Raw genomic sequence first — 22,560 nt, forward strand, 5'->3', positions numbered from 1 at the left:
CAAAGCAGGATGTAAGGAACAGAAAAATCCATATTTTTTTTTTTCCTGTGCTATTTAATTCTTCAAGCCTCTCCTGAGACAACAAATCTACCTTTAATCCTTACTTGGGGCTTGTCTGAAAGTGCAAGCTAGCCCTAATATTATGTTGCTAACTCTTGATAGACCATAATAGCTGAAGCCAGAATGACAACAGCCATTGACTGGATAGATTGCACAGACTTTCTATATTCATTGTTCCCACTTGCATCTTGAATGAGAACACAACTGGTCAGGCTGTGTCACAAACTGTGTCATTTTGCAGCACTAATAGCTTTTTTTTGCTTCATCAATTCACAATGCAGCCCTCTGCATTTGTGCTGACAGGTGCTTTAGCTGGGAATCAAAGGCTAAGGGTTAACATAAAATTGTTCATTTTATTATGATGGCTCCAAAGCAGGGTTTTCAGCAATGAGGTTTTCAGCATTTGACTCATTTGGTGGTTGATGATGATGTCCATTAGTGATCAGGCAGGCACTGGATCAAAAATAGCCTCTTCAGACCCCTTAGTAACACAACCTATGGAAGATGAATGTAGATGAAATGTTAATGGACTTTTAAAAGGCACTGTGTGAAAGAGCAACCTGAAGGCAAGATAGGATTTCCAAGATGATGAAGAATAAAGCAAAAGCAAACAAAATATCCCTCCATGCACAGGAGAAGTTGGTCTGCATCCAGCAGAGCTGGTGCCATACCAGATCGTGTGTGAATCCAGGGCATCATTCACATCTCAAACGGGTGTGGGGAGGGGAGTTTGGGAAGCCCATTGAAATGCCATCTGGTAGCTGTTGCTGTTGTTAGTGATCCCATTCACTGACATTTGCATAAGGCTTGTTGATTACTCTTAGGAAGGGCAACATTAGCATAATTTTATGGTGTGTTTCAATCAGGCTAGTCATAGACCCTGATCCCTCACTCAGGATTGCAGTGGGGATCCTGTGTGTATAGCAGGAGTTCACTCAACCCCACTGATGCTCTGCAGCAGTAGCAGGGTGTGCCAGCATGGACTCTGGAATGCACTTGAAAGACCTCAGCAGTATGTTCACCAGGTTGCAAAGAATGTGCAATATAAAACAACTTTGTCTTGCTGAGGAAGGTAACACAGCAAAGACTTCCCACTGCTGGCTTCTTCTGTCAGGAATGTTGATGGAGGAGGAACAGTGTTAATTAATCGAACCTCATACAAATACTTGCATCTAAATTGGATTGGAGTTTCACAGGGTGGTAAGGATTGGAAGGGACCTCTGGAGTTCATGCAGTCCAACCCCTCTGCCAAAGAAGGGTCACTCACAGCAGGCTGCCCAGCATCACAATGGCCAGGTGGGTTTGGAATCCCTCCAGAGGAGGAGACTCCACAACCTCTCTGAGCAGCCTGCTCCAGCACCCTCACAGGAAAGAAGTTTTTCCTCAAGTCCAGATGAAACCTCCTGTGTCCTAGTTAGTACCTGTTGCCCTTGTCTTGTCACTGGGCACCACTGAGAAGAGCCTGGTCCTGTGTTGATGTGCATTGAGAACACCCTCTCAGCCTGCTCTTCTCCAGACTTCACAGCCCAAGTCCCTCAGCCTTTCCTTGATAGAGAGGTGCTCCAGTTCCCCAATGTTTTCATGATCTCTCCTAAATAGGAGACAGAACCTGTTGTTTTCCATAACTGCCTACTCAAAGATGTCTACACTAGTGCTCTGAGCAGGACATGGGCTGCAACACTGCTTGCCTGCCTTCATTAATTATCCTGCCTTCTTTTTGTCATGTCACAACTATTCTTCTCCCAGATAGCTCTGGAGCATACTGGGAGAGATAACACAGACCAGAGACTACTTATGCAGCACATAGGTAGGGCCATCCTATACTGCAGAGAGGAGAGCTAAGCCACTTGGATGCAGCAGCAGCATGGCAGTGACTCTCAGCACCAGCTTGATCTACTGATAGAAGTGGATTGAGAAAAGTGTTTCCAGGGGCAAGAAGGGAAAGAACTTTGTTTTGATTGTGGGGTTTTTTTGGTTGTTTGATTTAATTTTTAGATAAGAATTTGGGTTTTATTATTATTACCTTTTAGGGGAAATGTTGGGTTTGGAAGGCTGCTAATCCACTTCCCCACTTTCCTGTGACAGAAATTCAAAGAACTCTTCCAGTGAGATGTAATTTGCCTCATTCTTAACTAGAAATTCCTTAACATGTGCAATTTATGAGTAATTAGAATCTCACTTGAAATGGTGTTGATGGGTTGAGGAAGGAATTAGTGCTTAAGCAGCCCTGGTTAGAACACTGTCCCTCATGGCCCCTTTCCAATGGCAGGTGTGGCTGAGCTGAGATCTCTCCTCAGTGCTTTTTGCAGAAGTCACACAGTTGCTGGCCTTTGTGGCTGCCACTGCCATAAAGTGTTTGTTAAACATAGCTGAGTGTTTGCTCTGTGTTGTGTTGCTGTTCATCAGCTGCTAGTGAAAGCTGAGCAATGTGCTTTGAACTTGGGCTGTATTGAAAGCAGCGTGGCCAGCAGGTTCAGAGAGGTGATTCTGCCACTCTGCTCTGGTGAGACTTCACCTGGAGTGCTGTGTCCAGCTATGGCACCTCCAAAACAAGAGGGACATGCATCCTCCAGACCCACTCTGGCAGGCCCCACAAACATGATCCTAGGAGAACAGAGTTGGAGCTGTTCAGCCTGGAGAAGAGAAGGCTCCAGGGAGACCTTAGAGCTGCATTTCAGTATCTGAAGGGGACCTACAGGAAGGCTGGGGAGGGATTGTTCAGAAGGGGGACAGGATGAGGAGCAATGGTTTGAGACTAGAGCAGGCAGAATTAGGTTGGACATCAGAGGAAGGTTTTTACAGTGAGAGTGGTGAGATGCTGGAACAGATTGCCCAGGGCTGTGGTCCCTGGAAGTCCTTGGAGACTTTTAAGCCTTGATGTGGCCCTGGGTAGCCTGCTGTAGTTGGAGGTGTCCCTGCTGACTGCAGGAGGGTTGCACAGGATGACTTCTGAGGGTCCCTTCCAATCTGATGCAATCTGTGAACTTGAAATGTGTGGAGCTGAGGTGTTAGCCAAGGAGGGAGCTCTGTGAGCAGGGAGGTTGTGTTTCACGGAGTGCCTTTTGTTTAATGTGAGTTGTGCAAAACCTTCTGGCACACTGCCTTCTTTCCTCTCATCATTGACAGACTTCTGTCTCCTCTTCAGCCTGCGATCAGCTGTCCCTGGGGGTGGCTGCCATCTTCGGACCATCCCATAGCTCCTCAGCTAATGCTGTGCAATCCATCTGCAACGCTTTGGGTGTCCCACACATCCAGACCCGCTGGAAACATCAGGTGTCAGACAACAAGGACTCCTTCTATGTCAGCCTCTACCCAGATTTCTCTTCACTCAGCCGTGCCATCCTTGACCTTGTGCAGTTCTTCAAGTGGAAAACAGTCACAGTTGTTTATGATGACAGCACTGGTAAGGCTCAAGCATCAGACTGTGCAGATGTATTCACATGTACAAGGAGAGGGAGGAGGGCTGTGGCTGCTTGTGCTCTTTCATTGAGCACATCTTCACCAAACTGCAGGATTTTGCTTCGACAAGGTAGCATACAGCAAACAATGTGGGTTTATGAGCAGAGCTTTTTCTCCTAAGCCTGTGTCAGATGCTGAGATCTGGGTGCTGGAGCTCATTGCTGCCAATGAATTCTTCCTGCTTGCTGTGCCTTCTGCAGTGTCTTATCAGTTGCTAACAGCTATGGTTGCTATGTCTCTTGGTTTTATTTAAGACTTAGTCTGAAGGAAATGATGGTATCTTGAGAGAGGCACCAGAATAGCTGGTGAAGTAGAAGACCTGAATTCTAGCCCTGCTGCTGGCATTGGTGAAGTTAGGAAACATGCCAAATCTCTCTGGAATTTGTCTGCTTCTTCAGAGAGAACTGGGGAAGGAGCCCTGGTCTTACCTGCAAGGAACAGAAACAGAGAGGTCTGGAGGCTTGTCTTGAAGATGAGTTGCAGGAGTTCATTTTTACCTCCTGGCTCTCTAGAAGCTATAAACCAGTTTGCTCCTTTTCCCTTACCTCACCCTAAAACCTGTTTTGCTTTGCCAGTGAGAGCTTTGAAAAACACTGCAGCTTCATTTGGATTTGAGGTCTGTCTGGTGGCAGGCAGAGCTAAGGCTTTAAGAGGAGAATCTGAGTGCAAGGAGTGATACAAGGAGGGTGCTGGGGGAGGCAAGGTGTGTTTAATTGTCTTGGAAATGTGGGTAACCTCTTAATGTAAGAGGTGTGATTTGTTTATTGATTATTTAATGTTTTGGGGAGTGTTATCCTGAAACAGAGGGAGTAAGAAAAGCCTCAGTTTCTTTTCTCAGTGTGGTCCATCTGTTGGAGAGACAAAAGTGTGGACTGGAGCTCTAGAACCCTTTTCTTGCCAGTCCGAGGAGAGGCTTTGCTTCCTGTGATCACTCCTGTTACCTAGGATTGCCTATAACCCTAGCAGGATGTAAGGAGTTTGGTTATTGGCTTAGTGTTGATTTTTAGTGTGTGGTGTTTTTTCCTTTCCCCTTCAAGTAATTTATGGTCTCTTTGTTAATTAAATAGCACTAAGCTTTCCCTGGGTACTAATTAAGTCCTTTCAGATTTACAGATTTCCTACAGTCAATTGTCTTTTAAGACAGAAAATTTGAGACGTGGCAGCACGTTCATCAGCTGCCTGTCCTAATGCTTTTAATTGCTCTCAAAACAGTAACTTCATTTCAAGCCTTTACTCTATTCTCTAATGAAGAAGAGTACAGACCAGATAAATTCTAAATAGCACCTCTCCTCTGGAGACAGGCTGAGAGAGTTGGGGTTATCCAGTCTGGAGAAGAGAAAGCTCTGAGGAGACCTTGTTGTGGCCTCCAGTATCTGAAGAGGGCTGCAAGAGTGTCAGGGAGTGATGGGACTGGGGGGAATGGAGCAAGAATAGAAATGGGGAGAGTCAGATCAGATGTTAAGAAGTTGTTCCCCATGAGGGTGGTGAGACACTGGCACAGGTTGCCCAGGGAGGTGGTGGAAGCCTCAGCCCTGGAGGTGCTTGCAGCCAGGCTGGATGTGGCTGTGAGCAACCTGCTGTAGCGTGAGGTGTCCCTACCCATGGCAGGGGGGTTGAAACCAGATCATCCTTAAGGTTCCTTCCCTGACAGTTCTGTGAGTCTCAGGATTCCATAGCAATGAATCCATGTACAGTGAGATGCCAGGGCCTTTAAATCATAGTGGCACTTGTATGCCAACTCATGTTTTCTACAGCTCAAGCTGTATAAACAGGGCTCTGGGGTGGTGGGTTTTTTCTTTCTTAATGAACATTTGTTTTGGTCTTGAGTGAATGAGTACAAACACCAAAAATCTGTTCCATCTATGAACAGAAGCCAAAGGAAGAGCTGAAAAAGATGACTTCAGAGAGAAAAATGTTTTGTGTTGGTCTTCAGTCTTGAACCTTGAATTCAGACAGAGGAAAGAGAGCAATTGCCTTTTGTTGATATTCTTACTGTAGTATGCAGGTAGCACTGAGATGTGAACAAAACTTCCTTTTCTCCTCCCTTGGGGCCAGTTGTAAAATGAAATCTTTTAGGTCCCTTGCAAGTGAAGGGACAGTTGCACATCTTATTTCCAGATCTATCACATCTTGTGCTTTATGTGTGGGGGTTGGTTGGGGTGTTTTTCCATACTACTAATAAAAAAGGGTAAGTCACCTTTGCAGTTAACAGAACACTACACTAAGGGGAATGAAGTATTGGGGGGAAAGAGGTGGGATGGGAATGTGTGTGGCAGGTAGGGAACATTGCTGTAGGATTAAGTGGGGAAAAATAGCTTGTAAGTGATTAGAGGTGAATAGTGGCTAGGGAGAGATCTGGGCAGCAGATCTCCAGGAAGATGAGGGGTCTTCAAATCAGGGGTGTAGCAAAATATGACCTGGAAGGAGAGACTAAAAGTGTTGGGTTAGTCTAGAGGAAGTAAACAGAAAGGCCTCACCAAAGGAAACAAACAAAGTATCCTCATTGTTAATAACAGCATGTTTGAGACACCTAAAATTGTAGCAGAAATGATTTAGCTATGAACATTTAGGTCAGAACAAAATTAAGGTGTCCTTGGAAGGCTGTGGCAGCTCCATCTTGTGAGGGTTGCTGGGTGGTGGTTGTGTTTTGTAGCTGTCCAGCAATGGTGGTTCTGGAAGGGCTGGGTGGGTGTCCTCTCGGTGCTGAAATGAAGTCTAGAATCTTGTCAGAGACTGAGTGGGATGGGACAGCTTAGCACAGCTTTTAAATGGAAATATTTCTGTGCATTTCAGATGGATGCATTATCAATTGCCAATCAGTTATCCTGTGTTATCTAATGGGAGGGATGTAACAAATCAGGAGAGGAGGGCTGCATCTGGCAGCAGAAATAGAGCAGACTTGAGATTCCCCATGCACATCAGCTGGGGTGACACACAGCTCTGTTCCACACCTCTTCAATCACCAAGGCTCTTCAGTTGTAGCCATTGGGAAAACCTCCACCCTTCTGTTGAGCTTTCTTGCTGAAGACAGTAGGATTTTAACCCTTCCTTCATGAACTCAGGTTTGTCACAATTAATAGCAATTTATTCTCCCTAGGATGATGAAATATTATTCATGCTGTATTTTTTTTCCCCCTGTCTGCTGGCAGCTGCTGATTAGTCAGAGCAGATGAAAAAGGCTTTTTTTCCTTCATCTTGTTATGATGATCTCCAAGACCAAAACCTTCCCATGAACCCTTTTCTGAACCTCAGCAGCACATCGATTCCCTCTTGTGGAATTGTGTGGGATGGGGTAGAGGACTCTTTTGTACCACTGCAGTGCTGAAAAGCCATTATTAGAAAAGAATTGTTACTGGAAATAGACTGAAGTGGGGTTGGCTATTCGAAAGTAACTATAAAAGCCATGCACAGCCCTGCTCTGACGTCCTCATTTAGCATTTTTAAGGAGAACAATAAAACTGATGATTGCCTTGCACTTCAATTACAGCTGGTTATGCTGAAACAGTAGTAAAATGGCTCTAACATTCAGATGTGAAGACCCAAGACACAAATATTAAGTGATGTGCATGGGAATAAAATGGGAGTCTGACTGTCTGAAGTTAAATTAGGATTCCTGCTTGCTCAGTGTTGTGGGGTTTGGTGGTTTTTAACTCCTAAGTTAGTTTCTCCTATAAATGACACTCCAGTAGGCTCAGGTATCAGGTATGAAAATAACTTTAAAGGTGTCTGCTGTCCTTTAGTCATTGTTTCCAAATGGAGGTTTGTCTTAGTCTGAAAGAGGAGGTTCTTTGTCTCTTTAGGTCTTTCACAATACTGGCCAGACAAAGGCAGTGAAGCTGGTGAAGGCTCTAGAGCTCAAGTCTCGGTAGGAGTGGTTGAAGGAATCCAGAGCTCAGATCTTATGAGAAGCAGCTGAGGCAACTGGGATGGTTTAGTCTGAAAAAGAGAAGGCTGAGGGGAGACCTCATTGCTCTCAACAACTGCCTGAAAAGAGGTTGTGGCGAGGTGGTTGTTAGTCTATTTGCTCTATAACTAGCAACAGGGTGAGAGGAAATGGCCTCAGGTTGTACCAGGGAAGGTTTAGGTTGGGTACTAGAAAAATGTCTTGCAAGAGTGGTCAGGGATTGGAACAGGCTGCCCATGGATGTGGTGGAGTCATCATCCCTGGAGGTGCTCAAGAAAATGGTGAATGTGGCACTTGGAGATGTGGTTTAGTGGGCATGGTGGTGTTGTGTTAATGGTTGGACTCAATGATCTTAGAGGGATTTTCCAGTCTTAATGATTCAGTGCAAGAGGTTTGTATCTCAAATGCAGGAGTCTGCACACATCTAGCTAAGCAGTCTGCCTCTTGTCCTGTGTTTCAGAAAGGAGCTTTTTCCTCAGGTATTAGTATTACTGTGCTCTGTATCCTGCTGAAGTGCACTGCTGGTTGTATTTGTATCATTGTGCAGGCCAAGGAGTGAAAGAAACATCCCCTCAGTCTGGTGCCACAAACCATTTTGACGGTTGCTCTGCAAAGCTTCAACTACAGGACTGAAAATCCCTGCTAAAATGTTGGGCTCTAAAGCTGGCAATAAGAAGCTGTCTGTGTTAATTCTGTTTGCAGTAAGAAGAGACCTTTCTTTCTGGGTTATGTATCTTAAAGCTTTTCCTCTGTTAAAGACACTTCCCACCAGTGCTACTGTATTTAAATGATGACAGTTTTAAGGGTGCTTTATGCTGCCAGAACTGGGTGAAGTGATCTGGGTGTAGTAAAAAAGGTTAAATATGAATAAATGAGGGAGGTCCTCCAAGCTGCTTTGCCCTTTGTCTCTATTTCCTCTGCACTTCAGAGTGTCTCTGTGTTATGCAAAGGACACAGAGCAGCCCCCGGCAGTAAGGATAATTTACTCTTCTGTTTTTATGTTTTCTTTCAATCTTTTTATCCAGAGGCACATTTCAAGTAGAGGATGAGGATGCTGAAACTCATCTTGTGAGCCTGTGGCTTATCTGCTCAGGATGTTCAGTGTCTGACTCATTTCGTAGCAGTGCAGTCTGTCTCACATGAAGCATTCTATCTATCCCCATTCCCAGTAAACTGGCAGCCTTCTGCCCATACCCTTTCAAAGCCCACTGCACAATGATGGTTGGGGTTTTTTGATACTAGGCAGAAGGAGAGAAGAGCACAGAGAAGCGTGAGAGGAAGCAACTGACTGTAAACCAACTCTTCTGGTAGCTCTCTGCAGAGCAATGTATGATTATTTTGGAAGTTTTTGAGATTCTGAAGCTAGAGGTAGCCTTTAAAAGAGCATTAGTGTTCTTTTGTGCAGAAAAAGGTTCGTGTGTTCAGCCTGTTGCAAAGTGCATTTGCTTGCATTCTTCCTGTGCAGCACAAAGGCAGCTTTAAGGGAAATGATAAATAGTTTGAGCAGCCCAGGTGGCATGGCAATGGCTTGCAAGACTGCTGAGCTGGAGGCACAGGTTTTAGAACGAACTTGGGGCTCATGCTTCCTGGACTGGTTGAAGTTGAACATGTCAAGGAGGTAATGTGATTGATCTCTTTGGAGGAAGATGCCAGCTGGAGAGCTCACAAACTGCTCCTTCAAGATTCTCCTTAGAGATGAATTGATGGCAGCTTCTGAAAAGAGTTACTCACATCCCATTCTCCCCAGCCATTCAGAGGTAAGACTCTGTCACAGGGGCTGCTAAAAGAAGGAATTGAGAGTTTAAAGGGACAGGAAAAAGGTGTCCCTGGTGAAAGGCACTACAGGAAGTACATTCCCAAAATGCAGCCATTATTTCTGTAGGGGTGTAAAATACTTTCTTTTTTTAGGAGCTTGGTTGGGGTTGGTTGTGTTTGTGTTTTCATTACACAAGGAACCTGTAATGTTAGTGAAATGAGAGGTCAGCATCTCAGCTGAGGGCTGTGCTTCACTTCAGGTTGTAAATCAGCTGTTAGAAATACTCCAGGCTGAAATCTGTGTTTTGCCTGGACCAATGCATTGTGAAGACAGAACTCATTTTGTGCCTTGCAGCATTGTCCTTGCAGTTCTCATAGTCTGCTCCTCCCTTCATTAAAGGCTTTGGCAGCTCTTTCTGACTATGCAAGAACTACCTGCTTGCCCTTTTGAAACTGTCAAGTGTAACTGTCAACCCAAGACTGCCATAGCCATTAAATGCCCTCCCATGGTGCCCTGTCTATGCTTTTTTGAACACTACCAGGGATGGTGACTCCACCACCTCCCTGGGCAGCCTATTCCAATGTCTGACTACTCTTCCAGTAGGGAAGTCTTCCCTAATGCTAACCCAAACTTCCCCTGGTGCACCTGGAGGCCATGCCACAGATTCACAGATTGTGTTGGGTTGGCAGGGACCCTCAAAGGTCATCCTTTCTAACCCCTGCAGTCAACAGGGACACCTCCAACTAGAGCAGGCTGCCAGGGCCACTTTGAGCCTGATATTCAGTGTTTCTAGGGATGGGGTTAAACCACATCCCTGGGCAACCTGTTCCAATGTTTTGTCATTCTCATAGTGAAGAATTTCTCCTGATGTCCAACCTAAATCACCATTGCTCCAAGCCCATCTAAACAGTCCCTTCCCAGCCTTCCTGTAGGTCCCCTTCAGATATTGAAATGTAGTTATAAGGTCCCACTGGAGCCCTCTCTTCTCCAGGTTGATCAGCCCCAACTCTCTCAGCCTCTCTCAAACTCTTCTCCTATCAGAATTTACTTGGGAGAGGAGACCAATGCTTATCTCGCTACAACCTCCTACAATTTTTAACCTAGGAAAGAAGGGTGAGGGAAATCAAGCTGCTCAGAAGGGTTGGGAAGCACTGCAGCTGAAACAATCCAAATTCAGGGTGGGGCTTTACTTCACTTTTGAGCAGGGCTGACTCCCTTTGATTCCCTTGAGGTTTCTTGTCGCTGCTGTTTAGGTTGGTTCAGCATCAGCTGTGACCAGCACAGAGGAGGTGATGATGCACCTCCTTGTACTTTGTGCCTTGCAAGGGCACTAATCTCCAACATATTGTGTCTCCAGTGCCTTCATCCAGGCATAATGGAGCAGGAAAGGTCAGGAGAAGGATAGGGTTTGGGTTTTTCAGTTGTGTGTGCTTGTTTAGGTTTTTTTTTTTGGGGGGGTGGGTGTTGGGTTTGGAGTTTTTGTGTTGGCTTTTTTTTGGGGGGGGGAAGGAAGATTGCATATGTGCTTGGGTCTTTTTTCACATAAACTATGCCTTTTAATGTTGTTCCTCAGGAAATAAATGTGTGGGGGGGTTTATCTTCTAGGAAAACTGGAGTGCTCCTCTCACTTTAGACAAACACCGCATCACAAATGCTAGGTGCAGCGTGGAAGGAAACGCTCAGCCTTTGATTTATATTTGAAAGAGGCTCTTTTTGAAGTGTGGTCCAGACCTGGAAAGCCTTTCCTCAGCCTCAGTTCCTGTGAATTCCTGAGTGAGGAAATGCTGCTTTTCAGCACTTTACTCATTGGTGTGCTGACACAGAAATAAAACATCCCAGAGAGAAGCATGCTCAGCACTACCTGACTGCTCTTGTTCTGTGAGGTGTTTCTGTGCAGCAAGGAGCTGCAGAGTGGCTTTGGACATGATACTTGTGACACAGCTTCATGGTAGCTCTTTGCACCAGTTGCCCTCCACTGATTGATGTGTCCAGGGGTTTAAGTGGGAGCCAGCAGCCCTCAGGAGTGCTGGGGTTTTGTCTTCCAAAGTCATTGCTGGGAGAGCCTAGCAAGCTGGGAACTGTTGAACTTGTGCCAGCAGGGATTTATTTTTTAAGCATGGATGAGGATGAGCAAATATTGCTTGTAGCTGATGCCTTGGTGGGGTAGTGAAGTGAGTCATTGTGTGGACTGGGACATGCTTTGTACCCTGCACCATTCATCTGAGCTTAGTAAATGATGGTGACTGGAAACTCGATGAAAATGATACGTTAGAGTCTTGAAAATTGAAGTCTGTGTTGTCTAGCTGTCACTAAATGCAAATCTACCACATGTGGAAACTATGAGCAGCAGTGCTGCGCACTGAAAGTTTCAAGTAGCCTATTTTATTTCTCCTTGAGGATGGGAGGAGAACCTTTGAATTTCAGTGCTGGGGCAGTACAGGTCTGCAAAGCTGTCAGTGCACTGCAGGGTTTGCATTCACAGCGTTTTTCCTCCCATAGTGGAGCAATGGAGATAAAGGCAGTAGCCAGAGCCCCTTTGCTGCTGCTGCAGTTTGGTTCTGTTACCTGCACAGCAAAGAAAAAATCATGTGCTCCTGTGAGTTGCACAAGAGCATTGTACAGGGCTGAAATGCTTCACCATGGTGGCTGCAAACCTGACAGATGAGTTAGCAGCCTGGCTAGTCTGATTGCACACTGCTAGCCTGGGACGTTGCTTTAATTGAATTAGAATAACGACATAAACTCTTTGAAGAGGAATGTCATAGCTGCATGGTGATGCTAAAGGAAGATTTGTCTGTCTGAAGGTAATCCTAACTGAGGCTGCTTACTGTCTGTTAATATTAAGGAAGACGACTTGTGATAAAGTGTTGGGAGTGCAAATGCTTCACTTCTACTGTTTCCTCCTTTTTAATACAATTTCTGTGTATCAGTCGCAACACACTGCGATGAAAGGAAAAGAATCATGCAGCTTTGAGTGCTTATATTAAGTTGTCCTGCTGGCCATTCAGGCTCTTGTTATGTTAATTTTCTCTTCTTTCGACTCCTCTGTTTTCTTGAAGGCCTTATTCGATTACAAGAGCTCATCAAGGCTCCATCCCGGTACAACCTGAGGCTAAAAATCCGTCAGTTACCGGCTGACACGAAAGATGCAAAGCCATTGCTAAAGGAAATGAAAAGAGGCAAAGAATTCCATGTAATCTTTGACTGCAGCCATGAAATGGCAGCAGGTATCTTGAAACAGGTAATCCTTGCTTTGCTTTGCACGGCCTAATCGTTTTCATCCCTAATAAGCAGAAGGAATTCCCAGATCTCATGGCGTTTAACAAGCAGGGGAATTGTCTGTGCCAGTTTCACTGAGGCCTGACTGGAAATCAGCCAAGGCTTTGAGAGATCATTTTGCTGGGGACTCCAATGGTAGCTGCTTCCACCATGTGTGTAAAGAAATGGATTAACTGCTTCATGGACAGGGGCAGAGCTCTGTCAGGCTTTCAGCTATGAAGAGTTGGTACTTTGCAGAACTGATGCTTCACCCAGGGTTCTAAGTGTTTGCTTAGTGCTATTTTATGTCACTCTTGAAGCCTCTAAATAATCAGATAGTAATATTTGAATAGGATGTTACCTGCAGGCCACATCAATGTGCTCCACTGAGAGGACAGAGCTAATAGAGAACTTTTAGAGCCTTGTCCTCCTCACACCACCTGCAGAACTGCAAAACATCTTGGGGTAACTAATTTGGAGATACAATAGAATTAACCTTTGCCTCTTTTGTGTGTGTGTACAAGTAAGATAAAGAGGTGAGATCCAGAAGAGTCCCGAAGTATTTAACTAGCTTTGTTGCTGCAGCAGACTCCAGTGACACCTTCGAATACAAAGGATATGGCTCATAAAAAAAGCTTCCTGTAACCCTGGAGTGTGCTGAGCAGACAGAGCTTTTGTGTGTTGTCTTCAGTTTAACAAGCCAGCTCCAAAGGTTGGGGTTTCATTATGCTCAGAGGCCATTTCCCCTACGGTTTTCTCTAATGGAACTGTGGCTTGCAATAAGGCGAGGAGCAATACTTCAACCAAAACAATACTCTGCATTTCGAATGCACAGCTTTTAGTGGCTGTAATTCATGTTTATATCATGGTTGCCAGCAGACTGTATGGTTTACACTGAAAACAGTGTGTTTAAGGTTTGGAAATATGTCTCTCATTAAAGGCACTTGGAGCTATTGTTGCAAGTGCAATCAGAACTGCGAGCAAACATCCACACGTGCTAGCAGTTCTTTGCTTTATTGTTCACTGAATAAGAAAAAGGCTTTTATTAAGTCCTAGTAATTCCAAACCTCTGCTGGTGGTGTTTTGTTTGCTGTGGAGGAGCCAGCCTAGTTAATCTCATGGTTTAGCTCTTAAATGTACATTTAATTATTTTACCATCTCTAAAACAGAGATGGAAAATGTTGGTGGCAGTGCAGAGCTGCAGTATGAGCACTAACTCCCTCAAGGAGCATTATTTGCACAGGTTCACAGATTGCATCAGGTTGAAAGGGACCCTTAAGGGTCATCTTGTCCAACCCCCCTGCAGTCACCAGGGACACCTCCAACTACATCCCCACTCTACCTAGCAGTTTCTAGGTAAATGGAAGCCTTTCTTTCACAGGAAAAACTTTGTGAAACAGAGACAAGGGAAATGAGACCAAAATCAAAAGCATTGTTCTAGGAGCATTCAACCTCCCTACACTGTAAACTCTTTTCTGTAACTACTCTGCTCATTTTAAAGATTATAGAAGGGAGAATCTGCAACAATTCTTTCATGAGTGTTTACAGTTTGTGCAGAGTCTGAGCTTTCTGTTCAGCTCCATGATTGCAGTGCTCTCAATCTCTAAAACTGGTAGTTCTGCAGCTGAAAGTGAGCTGTTGATGTCACCACTGACACAAAGGGCATGGAAACTGTATTCATGTGGTTCAGTGATATTATTCTAAATGTAGTGCTTGCTGAAATATTTACCTATTAACTTATGAACTATTAATTGTTTTCAGTAATGGAAGGATGAATTTGGGGAGACATGAAAAGGGTTTTATTGGAAGGATGATTGGAAATACTAACAGTGAAGCTGGTGGCACCCAGGAACATGAGCAGGGTGTCCTTGTGTGGAGATGGTCTGAAGTATGAAAGACCTGATTAAAAGCAGTTAGGCATAGGTGACAGCAAAGGTGTGAGGTAAACAAAGGGAGATGATTTGGCCTTGTTTAAAACCAACAACAACTCTTAAAGCTAAGTTTGTAGCTGTACAGTTTCTAGCAAGCCTGTAGCGTTTCTCATCAGATAAAGTGTTCCTCTGTCCAAGAGAACTTCAATTGCTCCTGTCACACTAGACTCAATATTTAGTTGTGAATGTTGCTGTGGAATTTGAAATCCACAGACAGAAGCATCATTTGGAAAGCTCTTGTTGCATTTCTTGGCCAACTCTTGTCTCAAACACCAAATCTGATCTGCAGCAGAGAGTTGGAATTCATTTTAACTCTTCATTTCCCTTTGGAAAAGAGCACATAGATCAGGCACTCCATCCTTCTGCAGGCAGTGTCACGAATAAAAAGGCTCCCACAGCTTTCAGAGCTCTCATAATGCTTTTATACACAGATTCTGGTGAGGTCAGTTGTATAATTGTTGCCATCAGCATGTTCAAGGAGCTGTATCTGGTAGCAACTGGGCAAAGAATTTCATTCCTGGAAAAGAAGAAAATGTTGCTTGCTTTGTAGCCTTTTTACTGTACCAAAATCAGGTACAGATCACTCTAGATACTAACATCATTGGATAAATCCTTGTAGTCTGAGGCAAGCTTTCTGCAGAGCATCAAGATACATAATACTCAGGATAAAATACCCTTAATGAAGAAGAGTGAGACATCCATGGTTTAGTGCTTCACAATGGTACCTACAAAGATTTGCTCTTATGCTGTTAAAAGTGTGAACATATCAAATGCACAATTGCTCTAAACCTGGTTGGTATTGCACATGTAGCAAGAGAGATGAAGGTTCTAGATTGATATCTGAGTTGATAGAGCCATGCTAGGGTGTCTGCTGTATATTTGTACTGAACTGGCAGGTATCTCACTGCTCAAAGCTTGACACTCAAATATTCCCTTCCCTGCTTGGGAGAAAATGTACATAGCACAACCTAAGCTTGACTCCCTCTCTTAAATGCATGGCATTGTTCATCAACATACAAAACATCTTTCCTATTAGGCCCTTCTTTTGAAGGGAAGGATTGAATAATGAATGAAAACATTGTCAACTCAAATTTTGTGTGGCAACTTAATGCATCCATTAGCATGTAAAACTGGGAGCCTCTTCCACATTTACTGCACTAAACAGGCAAATAATGCTCTTCCTATCAGAAGATCTGCTTCATAAACTCCTTTTAATAGTCAGTAATCTGCTCTAGCTGCTAGGAAATGACTTGCTTGACCTAATTTTAGTGTAATTCCAGCCCTATGGTATGCTCTCAGCAGTGTTCTTTTGCAGCCATTCATTTGCCATGTAAATGTGATAAACAATATATTATGTACCCTCAAAAACATTAATCTCTTCTGTATTCTTTTCCAAGGCTTTAGCTATGGGAATGATGACAGAATACTATCACTATATCTTTACCACCCTGGTAAGTAGCTTATGAAAACAATGATGGCATCTAACAGAGGTGTTGCTTTCCTTAATGATATTGCTTGAGAAAGTGGAAAAGTTCTTTCTGGAACAAAGTTGGGTTTTGTTCTGAGTTTTCTTACTTGTAGTGAACACTCATCAGGATGGCTTAATTGTTGCTGGCCAGGGTCTCCTGGAAGCTGCTAGCCATGGAAAAGCATCTGACTGTGTAGCACTGGAGGTTTTATCTTTCAAGCAGGGTTAAGTTCATAATAATGACTTCCTTTTTACAACACCAGCTTCTTTTTTTTGAGGAGAGACAAGTGTTCTATCGACTGGGAGCTCTCCAGGGACAGCTTAGCGTGCACAAACAGATGAGGGATTTGGATTTCTGCGGTGTAGCTCAGGAACCTGCATCAGAACTTAGTTGTTTTGATGTATTAATTGCTCCTTACCTGCCACAGTGACAGTCCTGTCAAATAAATTCTCCAGTCACAGTGGTTCCAGCAGTCCTTCTGTGCATTCTCCTCGTGATTGATTCAGGGTCTCATGCAGTAGCTCATTAATACACTGACCTGGGTGGATTTGTAATGAATGCATAACTTTGTTGTGTGTATTTGTTACGTTCCAGTGTAAACACAACTGTGTTTGGATTAAAGAATTGCATCTGAGGGTCAGACTTCCTCAGTAAAAACTGAGAGAAAGATGTAACACACTCTAGTCATGTCCAACCTTTCCTTTGCAGTCAAATGTTTTGTCTCTTTAGAAAGAGGTTAAGCTACTTGTAAATAAATAACTGAAGAGCACCTTGGCCTCTGTGTATTTTAGCTATTCTATAGGGGAAATAGGATCATAATTACTAACTGTAGTTTAAAATGGGCAGTGATTGATAACTGGTTGATTTTTTTTTTGTGGGCTCAGTGAGGTGATCAGTGAATAATGAATTGTATTCTGGTTTTCTGTACAATGTTTAATCTTCAGCCTAGCCAGTAAACACAATGGATTCAGTGAAAACCCAGCACATTGAAAATGAGATGCATGGCTAAATGTGAATTAGGTGGAGAATTTCCCTGTTCAGTGACACTAAAATCATGTTCCAGAATAGTAGCATCTTATGTGTAACCTTGATGATGTCTCTTAAAAATATTAGCTCAAGGAAAGTCAATTTATTTGATTCTCTTTCCTCTGGTGACTGAAGCTGTTCTTGCTCTGCGACTCAGGTTGCTCCCAGTGCAGGGTCAGTGAGTTGCTTGCTCACACACCCAGACCCCCACATACCTCCTAGCACATCCAGCACTGTTCCTCCTGCAAATTCCAGGAGTAACAACTCTCTGCTGGGCAGATGGTCTAACAGTTGAATAAGAATTGCAGTGTATGAAAGGAGTGGTCAGGGGTTGGCACAGGCTGCTCAGGGAGGCAGTCGAGTCAGCCTCCCTGGGGGCTGTTCAAGAGGCCTTGTGGCCATGGCACTTGGGGCTGTGATTTAGTGGCCATGGTGGTGTTGGGTTGATGGTTGGACTTGATTTCAGAGGGCATTTCCAACCCAAACAATTCTGTGATTCCATGACTGTAATTTCAGGACCTGTTTGCCCTGGATGTGGAACCCTACCGGTACAGTGGTGTCAACATGACAGGATTCAGGATTCTCAACACAGAAAACACCCAGGTGTCATCCATCATCGAGAAGTGGTCTATGGAGAGGCTGCAAGCACCTCCTAAGCCTGATTCAGGTTTGCTGGATGGATTTATGACGGTATGAATATCAGTGTTTGGTTCCTTTCTCAATGTTTGTGAGGATTGAGAATAAAAAAGCCTTTGGACTTCTTATTTTTGTTACTCAAATTTTCCAGAGGAGTGAGCCCAAATATTTCTGGACACAGGGGCCAGTCCCTGTGCTGTTTCTGTTCTGTGGATTCCATACATGGCTGTATTAACTGTCTGTCAAAGTTACACATACTGGTTTTTTTTCCCCCTAATAATAATGCTGCATTTAAAATACTTAATTATTTAAGGATGTTAGGAAGAAATTCTTCCCCATGAGGGTGGTGAGACACTGGCACAGGTTGTCCAGGGAGGTGGTGGAAGCCTCAGCCCTGGAGGTTTTTAAGGCCAGGAAGATGTTGCTCTGAGGAACCTGATGTAGTGTGAGGGGTCCCTGCCCATGGCGGGTGGGTTGGAACTGGATGAGCCTTGAGGTCCCTTCCAACCCTGACAGTTCTGTGAACTTCATATTTCTCTAGTTCAGTAAAAATATTGTATAGGAACATGTCTAAATCAAGGTAAATGGCACTTCCCCCCCCTGTTTCTCTGTGGATTTGTTGCACTTAGACATTCACCCATTAATAATGGGCACTATTTAATTTCCACATAGTCCTTGTGAAATAGGTTTTATAAATGTTCTGAATAATAGATTCTTTCTACACAGAAAGAGATTGGCTGTTGGGATGGGCTGCCCAGGGAGGTGCTGGTGTCACCGTGCCTGGAAGTGTTTAAGAGGAGACTGGATGAGGCACTTGGTGCTATGGTTTAGTTGGTTAGATGGTGTTGGGTGATAGGTTGGACTGGATGGTCTTGAAGATCTTTTCCAACCTGGCTAATTCTATTCTACTTTCCAGTTTCTGTACCTTCATACAGCTAATTAGTCTGGTTGTTTGAGAGGGGTTTTTGTTTGTTTGGTGATTTACTGTCTGTTTCCACTGTTCTCTGGCCTGACTTCAATTCATGACAATCACAACTACATTTGTGGCAATAAACTTTCCTTATATAGGTTGTCAGTGAGTTTCTGCTCATGAGCTGGAGTTCTATTGGTTGGACTTGGTGATCCTGGGCGTCTTTTCCAACCTGAATGTTTCTGTGATTCAACTTAGAAATGTTAGGATGGGATTAAAACCGATCTTACCTTAGAACCCCTCCTGTTTTTCAGTTTGTTTGGAAAGATCTGGAGCAAACTGCAACACCTTTGCTGACAGTTTCAATGATGCTTGGATTAATTTCAGTCATTTATTATTCATTCATTGGGAAGCCTTTTCATGTTCCATTTGAAGAGGAAGAGCAAATTCTGTTTCTTGCAGATTGATCTCTTGGTTATCCAGCACTCCTCTAGATTATGTTAACTGAGCCACACAACACAGCTCATCTTGTGGATGTCTTTTTTCCCTGCTGTTAAGCTTTAAATATGTTCTACATACTGAGACAGCCAAAACCTAATTCCCTTTTTGCTCTGTTTTTAGGCAATGATGGCTTTTGGAGGAGCAGTTTCCCCCTCCTCCCCTTCCTCTATTTACTTATTTTATATAACACTCACAGCACGATCATTGCAAACATCGTTTGATTTATTTGCTGTCTCTATTGTTCTGCCACTTACAGATCCCAACTCAGGCTACTTGAAAGTTACATTGTTGGGAAAAAAAAATCTATATAAGCAAATGAACCCCCCAAAAAAGTGAGAAATGTGTGAAATATGCATCTAGCTTTACATATGGCTGCTGCTTATTTCATGCCATTAAAGCTTATTTCTTTGAACCATTTAAAACTTGGACCAGATGATCCTTGGGGCTGGGTGATCCTTGGGGTCCCTTCCAACCTGGCATTCTGTGATTCAATGCCTCACTGTGTGCATCAATCTCTTCTTTTTATTCCCCCCTTCTTCAGCTGAAAAGTGCATCTCACTCATTGTAGCTGTGTATTTTATGCACTGATCAAAGGTATAATTGATCTCAGACCTTTGGGTAATTACCAGGATCAGTAGCACCAGCTATCAGAAAATAGGGTCATGGTCCATCCAGTCAGAAAATAACAAATATTGGAATATCTGTGGCCCAGCTGCGTATTTCTCATCTCTTGTGCTGCTGTGAAGAACCTGCAGCGCTCGGGAAAGCTTCTGATGTGAGGCAGAGAAGTGTTATTGTTAGAATTTAACTGTGTAAGACCCTACTTCATAGCAGCTCTTTGCCTCGGGATACAAAATGATAGAAGGGAGTGAAAACCACACTGGTTTCTCTTCTGGGCCCTTAAGAGCCCTCTTTGTAAATCTTAAGTGGAAGCAAATACTCCTGCAGACTGTGATGAATATTTGATGGAGGTTCTTTGTGTTGATTAAGCATTGAAATGCGCTTTGATTACCTGGGTTTTACATCCCTAAGATATGCAGATGGAATTTAAAGGTTAGTTAAAGGCCAAATAATCTTGACAAGTGTTAAGTGTTTACAGAGCTTTGATAGTTTGGCCCTTATCGTGCAGGGGGAGGAGAAAAAACCCAACCCACCAGTGCCAAGATGTCAGTTTGGAAGATGTGAATAACATCCTGACATCGTTGCAGAAAGCTCTTTCTTTGCTCAGAACAAAGCGGAATGGAAGTGGAATAAAATAGAAGTATTGTTGACTTATTATCAATAAAGTGAGGTTTGTAAAAGCTGACTTCCATTTCACTGCTTTTCCTGTCTGAAGTCAGAAATGCCCTCAGGAACGAGAGGTCCCCCACATAGATTAAAGGCAGTTATGGAATAGCCCGACTGCGGGGGGTCGAACGGGGGCTGTGTGTTCTCTGTACTGGTTGGTGATGACTACAGGGAGTTCAGGAAAAAATCAGCAAAAAGCTTGAGCACATAAACTGCTGAAGTTTGCAAGGGTTCATCCTGAGTCAGCCTGGAGCTCAAAACATGAGGTTTTGACTTCTCGGCAAGATGGAAAAACCTCTTGCTTAATCCTGCTCTACCTGGGGGCTGGGGTTGGATTTACAGAATCACAGAATTGATAAGGGTTGGAAGGGACCTCAGGGATCATCTAGTTCCAAATCCCCTGCCATGGGCAGGGACTCCTTCCACTCGATCAGCTTCCCCCAGAGTTACATCCAGCCTGGCTTTACTTCAGAGATCTTCAGAGCTCCCTTCCACCCTCTACCATCCTCTGGTTCTGACTGAACATTCCTGTTCAGTTCTAACTAGATTGTCACCTCAGCTGTACTAATGGAACAATACCCTGGAAAAAGAAGACTGCTCTACTCTTTTCAAGAAATGTTACTTTGGGTCACTTTTCCCACATTTCCCCCCCCCCCCCCCCCCCCCCGAGTCTGTACAAGCAGCACCCAGGAAGAGGAAAAGAACAAAGCCAACCCTAACCCCCCCCCCAGCACAAAGGAACTCCTCTGCTTCTATATGCCAGCTGTGATTCAAACCAAGCAGAGGAGGGAGAGAGAGGCTCAGATTGATTTATTTCCCCCCCATATACTCTACAACTATTCATCTTCCACAGCTTTCTGTGCCTCAAGTCAGAACTTAGCATGCATAATTAAGATGACCTAACAAGCTCTGCTGCTTCATTAACATAAAGTTTTCCTTACTAATTGCTTTTGCCTATCGTCTGATTTAGTGATCTGCTGTTAGCCTCTGTAGGAAGTGGGGCTACTCTTGTCTGGTCTGGCTCTTCATTCTGGTCTTCAATGTTTACTTTGGTAGCTGTGGGTGGCAGGTGCAGAGGAAAACACACACCAAACCAGAAACCACAAGAAGTTGAATCCAGCTCTCTGAGCCATTTCACTTCAGGTTTAAATAAGCAATGTGACCTGGGAAACAGTCTCATTAACAAACAAACCCCAACCAAACCAAACACCAAACAAATCCCAAACAAAAGCCCCAACCAGACCCAAGCAAACACACAGCCCAAACAAACTCAAACCTCCACCAAAACACAGCAGTGAGAAATGAAAGTATTTGATTTTAACTGGAGAGTTCCAGCCTGCCATGGCAGGGGGGTTGGAATTAGATGATCTTTAAGGTCTCTTCCAGCCTAAACCATTCCATGACTCCTCTATGAAAATTGAGCTCTTAATGACTGGCTCAAGAAATGGGGGAGATGCAGAACTGGAGGAGATGCAGAACTGGAGCCATACTCTCTTGGCAATGCTAATATCTTGTATATGGAATTCAGCTTAACTTTTAATCTACTTTTTTCCTGCTCCTTCATTTCTTGGTTTCTTCTGCGGTGTTCTCCAAGGGAAGCCAGAAATCCTGGTGTCACCCTGGGCTTTCTTTCAGGGCACTTCTGGAGCATGGCTTTCTTTAGTCATCCTTGAGGCAGGATTTTTCAGGCTGATAGAGACTGAGGTTATTACACTGGGTACAAATTCTGCAGGGAGGTGGAAAAGCCTAAAATGTACTTCCCTCCATCCCCTTTAGGCCAATAGAATTTTATAGCTACTTGGGGACAGGGGAGAATACATTCAGTGCAAGCAGACTATTTTAAGCTTGTTCAATTAGTGCTCTAATGAAATTTAGGTGCTTATCTAGTGGCATTAACAGAATCTAGAGCTGCTTTTTACTTCCTGCTAATTCCTGAGGCCTGCTTTGATTCCTTCCTTTCTTTAAATAATAAATTCTTTCCTGCTTGTTTATGCTCCTGATAGGAGCTGGCAATCTCTTTAATTACAATGAAGTTATTTTCTAGAAGATAAGGCTTCCAGCTTGTTGAATAACTTGTTACAAATGAGTCATTTAGCTCTGGTAACAGTGAAAGGGTATTTGTGAAACTGCAGTTTCTTATCTGTAGCTCACAGTGGGGCAAGAAGAGTTCTGTTTGAGGCCTCTAGTTTAATGCTAATTCAGTAGCTGCTAGCAGGCTGTGACTGGGCAGAGGAATTTGACAAGGAAAAAGGCGCCGGTAAGGTTCCTGAGGGTGGAAAAGATCCATCAAAACAAAGAGAAATCCTCATTATAGAAATCCAGCCTGGCTTTCTGATTTGAAAGCTTCAAAGAGGATAGCTTGT

The 22,560-nt window shown here is 43.8% G+C and overlaps 1 protein-coding gene across 6 annotated transcripts in view; it reads left to right on the forward strand.

Moving 5' to 3' along the window:
• The window catches only part of GRIK2 (glutamate ionotropic receptor kainate type subunit 2), a 203,657-nt gene that overhangs the window by 54,316 nt on the left and 126,781 nt on the right, over positions 1–22,560 (forward strand). For 5 of the 6 annotated variants that reach the window (XM_068160442.1, XM_068160443.1, XM_068160447.1 and 2 more), the window contains 4 exons: positions 3,206–3,463; positions 12,239–12,420; positions 15,766–15,819; positions 17,380–17,553. In XM_068160442.1, coding sequence (XP_068016543.1) covers positions 3,206–3,463; positions 12,239–12,420; positions 15,766–15,819; positions 17,380–17,553 — 668 coding nt within the window. Of the gene's footprint in view, positions 1–3,186; positions 3,464–12,238; positions 12,421–15,765; positions 15,820–17,379; positions 17,554–22,560 lie in introns of all 6 variants that reach the window. The other variant, XM_068160445.1, reaches the window with a different exon arrangement.

This window comes from Melanerpes formicivorus, unplaced genomic scaffold (genome assembly GCF_026170545.1).
Source record: "Melanerpes formicivorus ecotype bairdi unplaced genomic scaffold, bMelFor1.0.p_v2 SCAF_50, whole genome shotgun sequence".
NCBI lineage: Eukaryota > Metazoa > Chordata > Aves > Piciformes > Picidae > Melanerpes > Melanerpes formicivorus.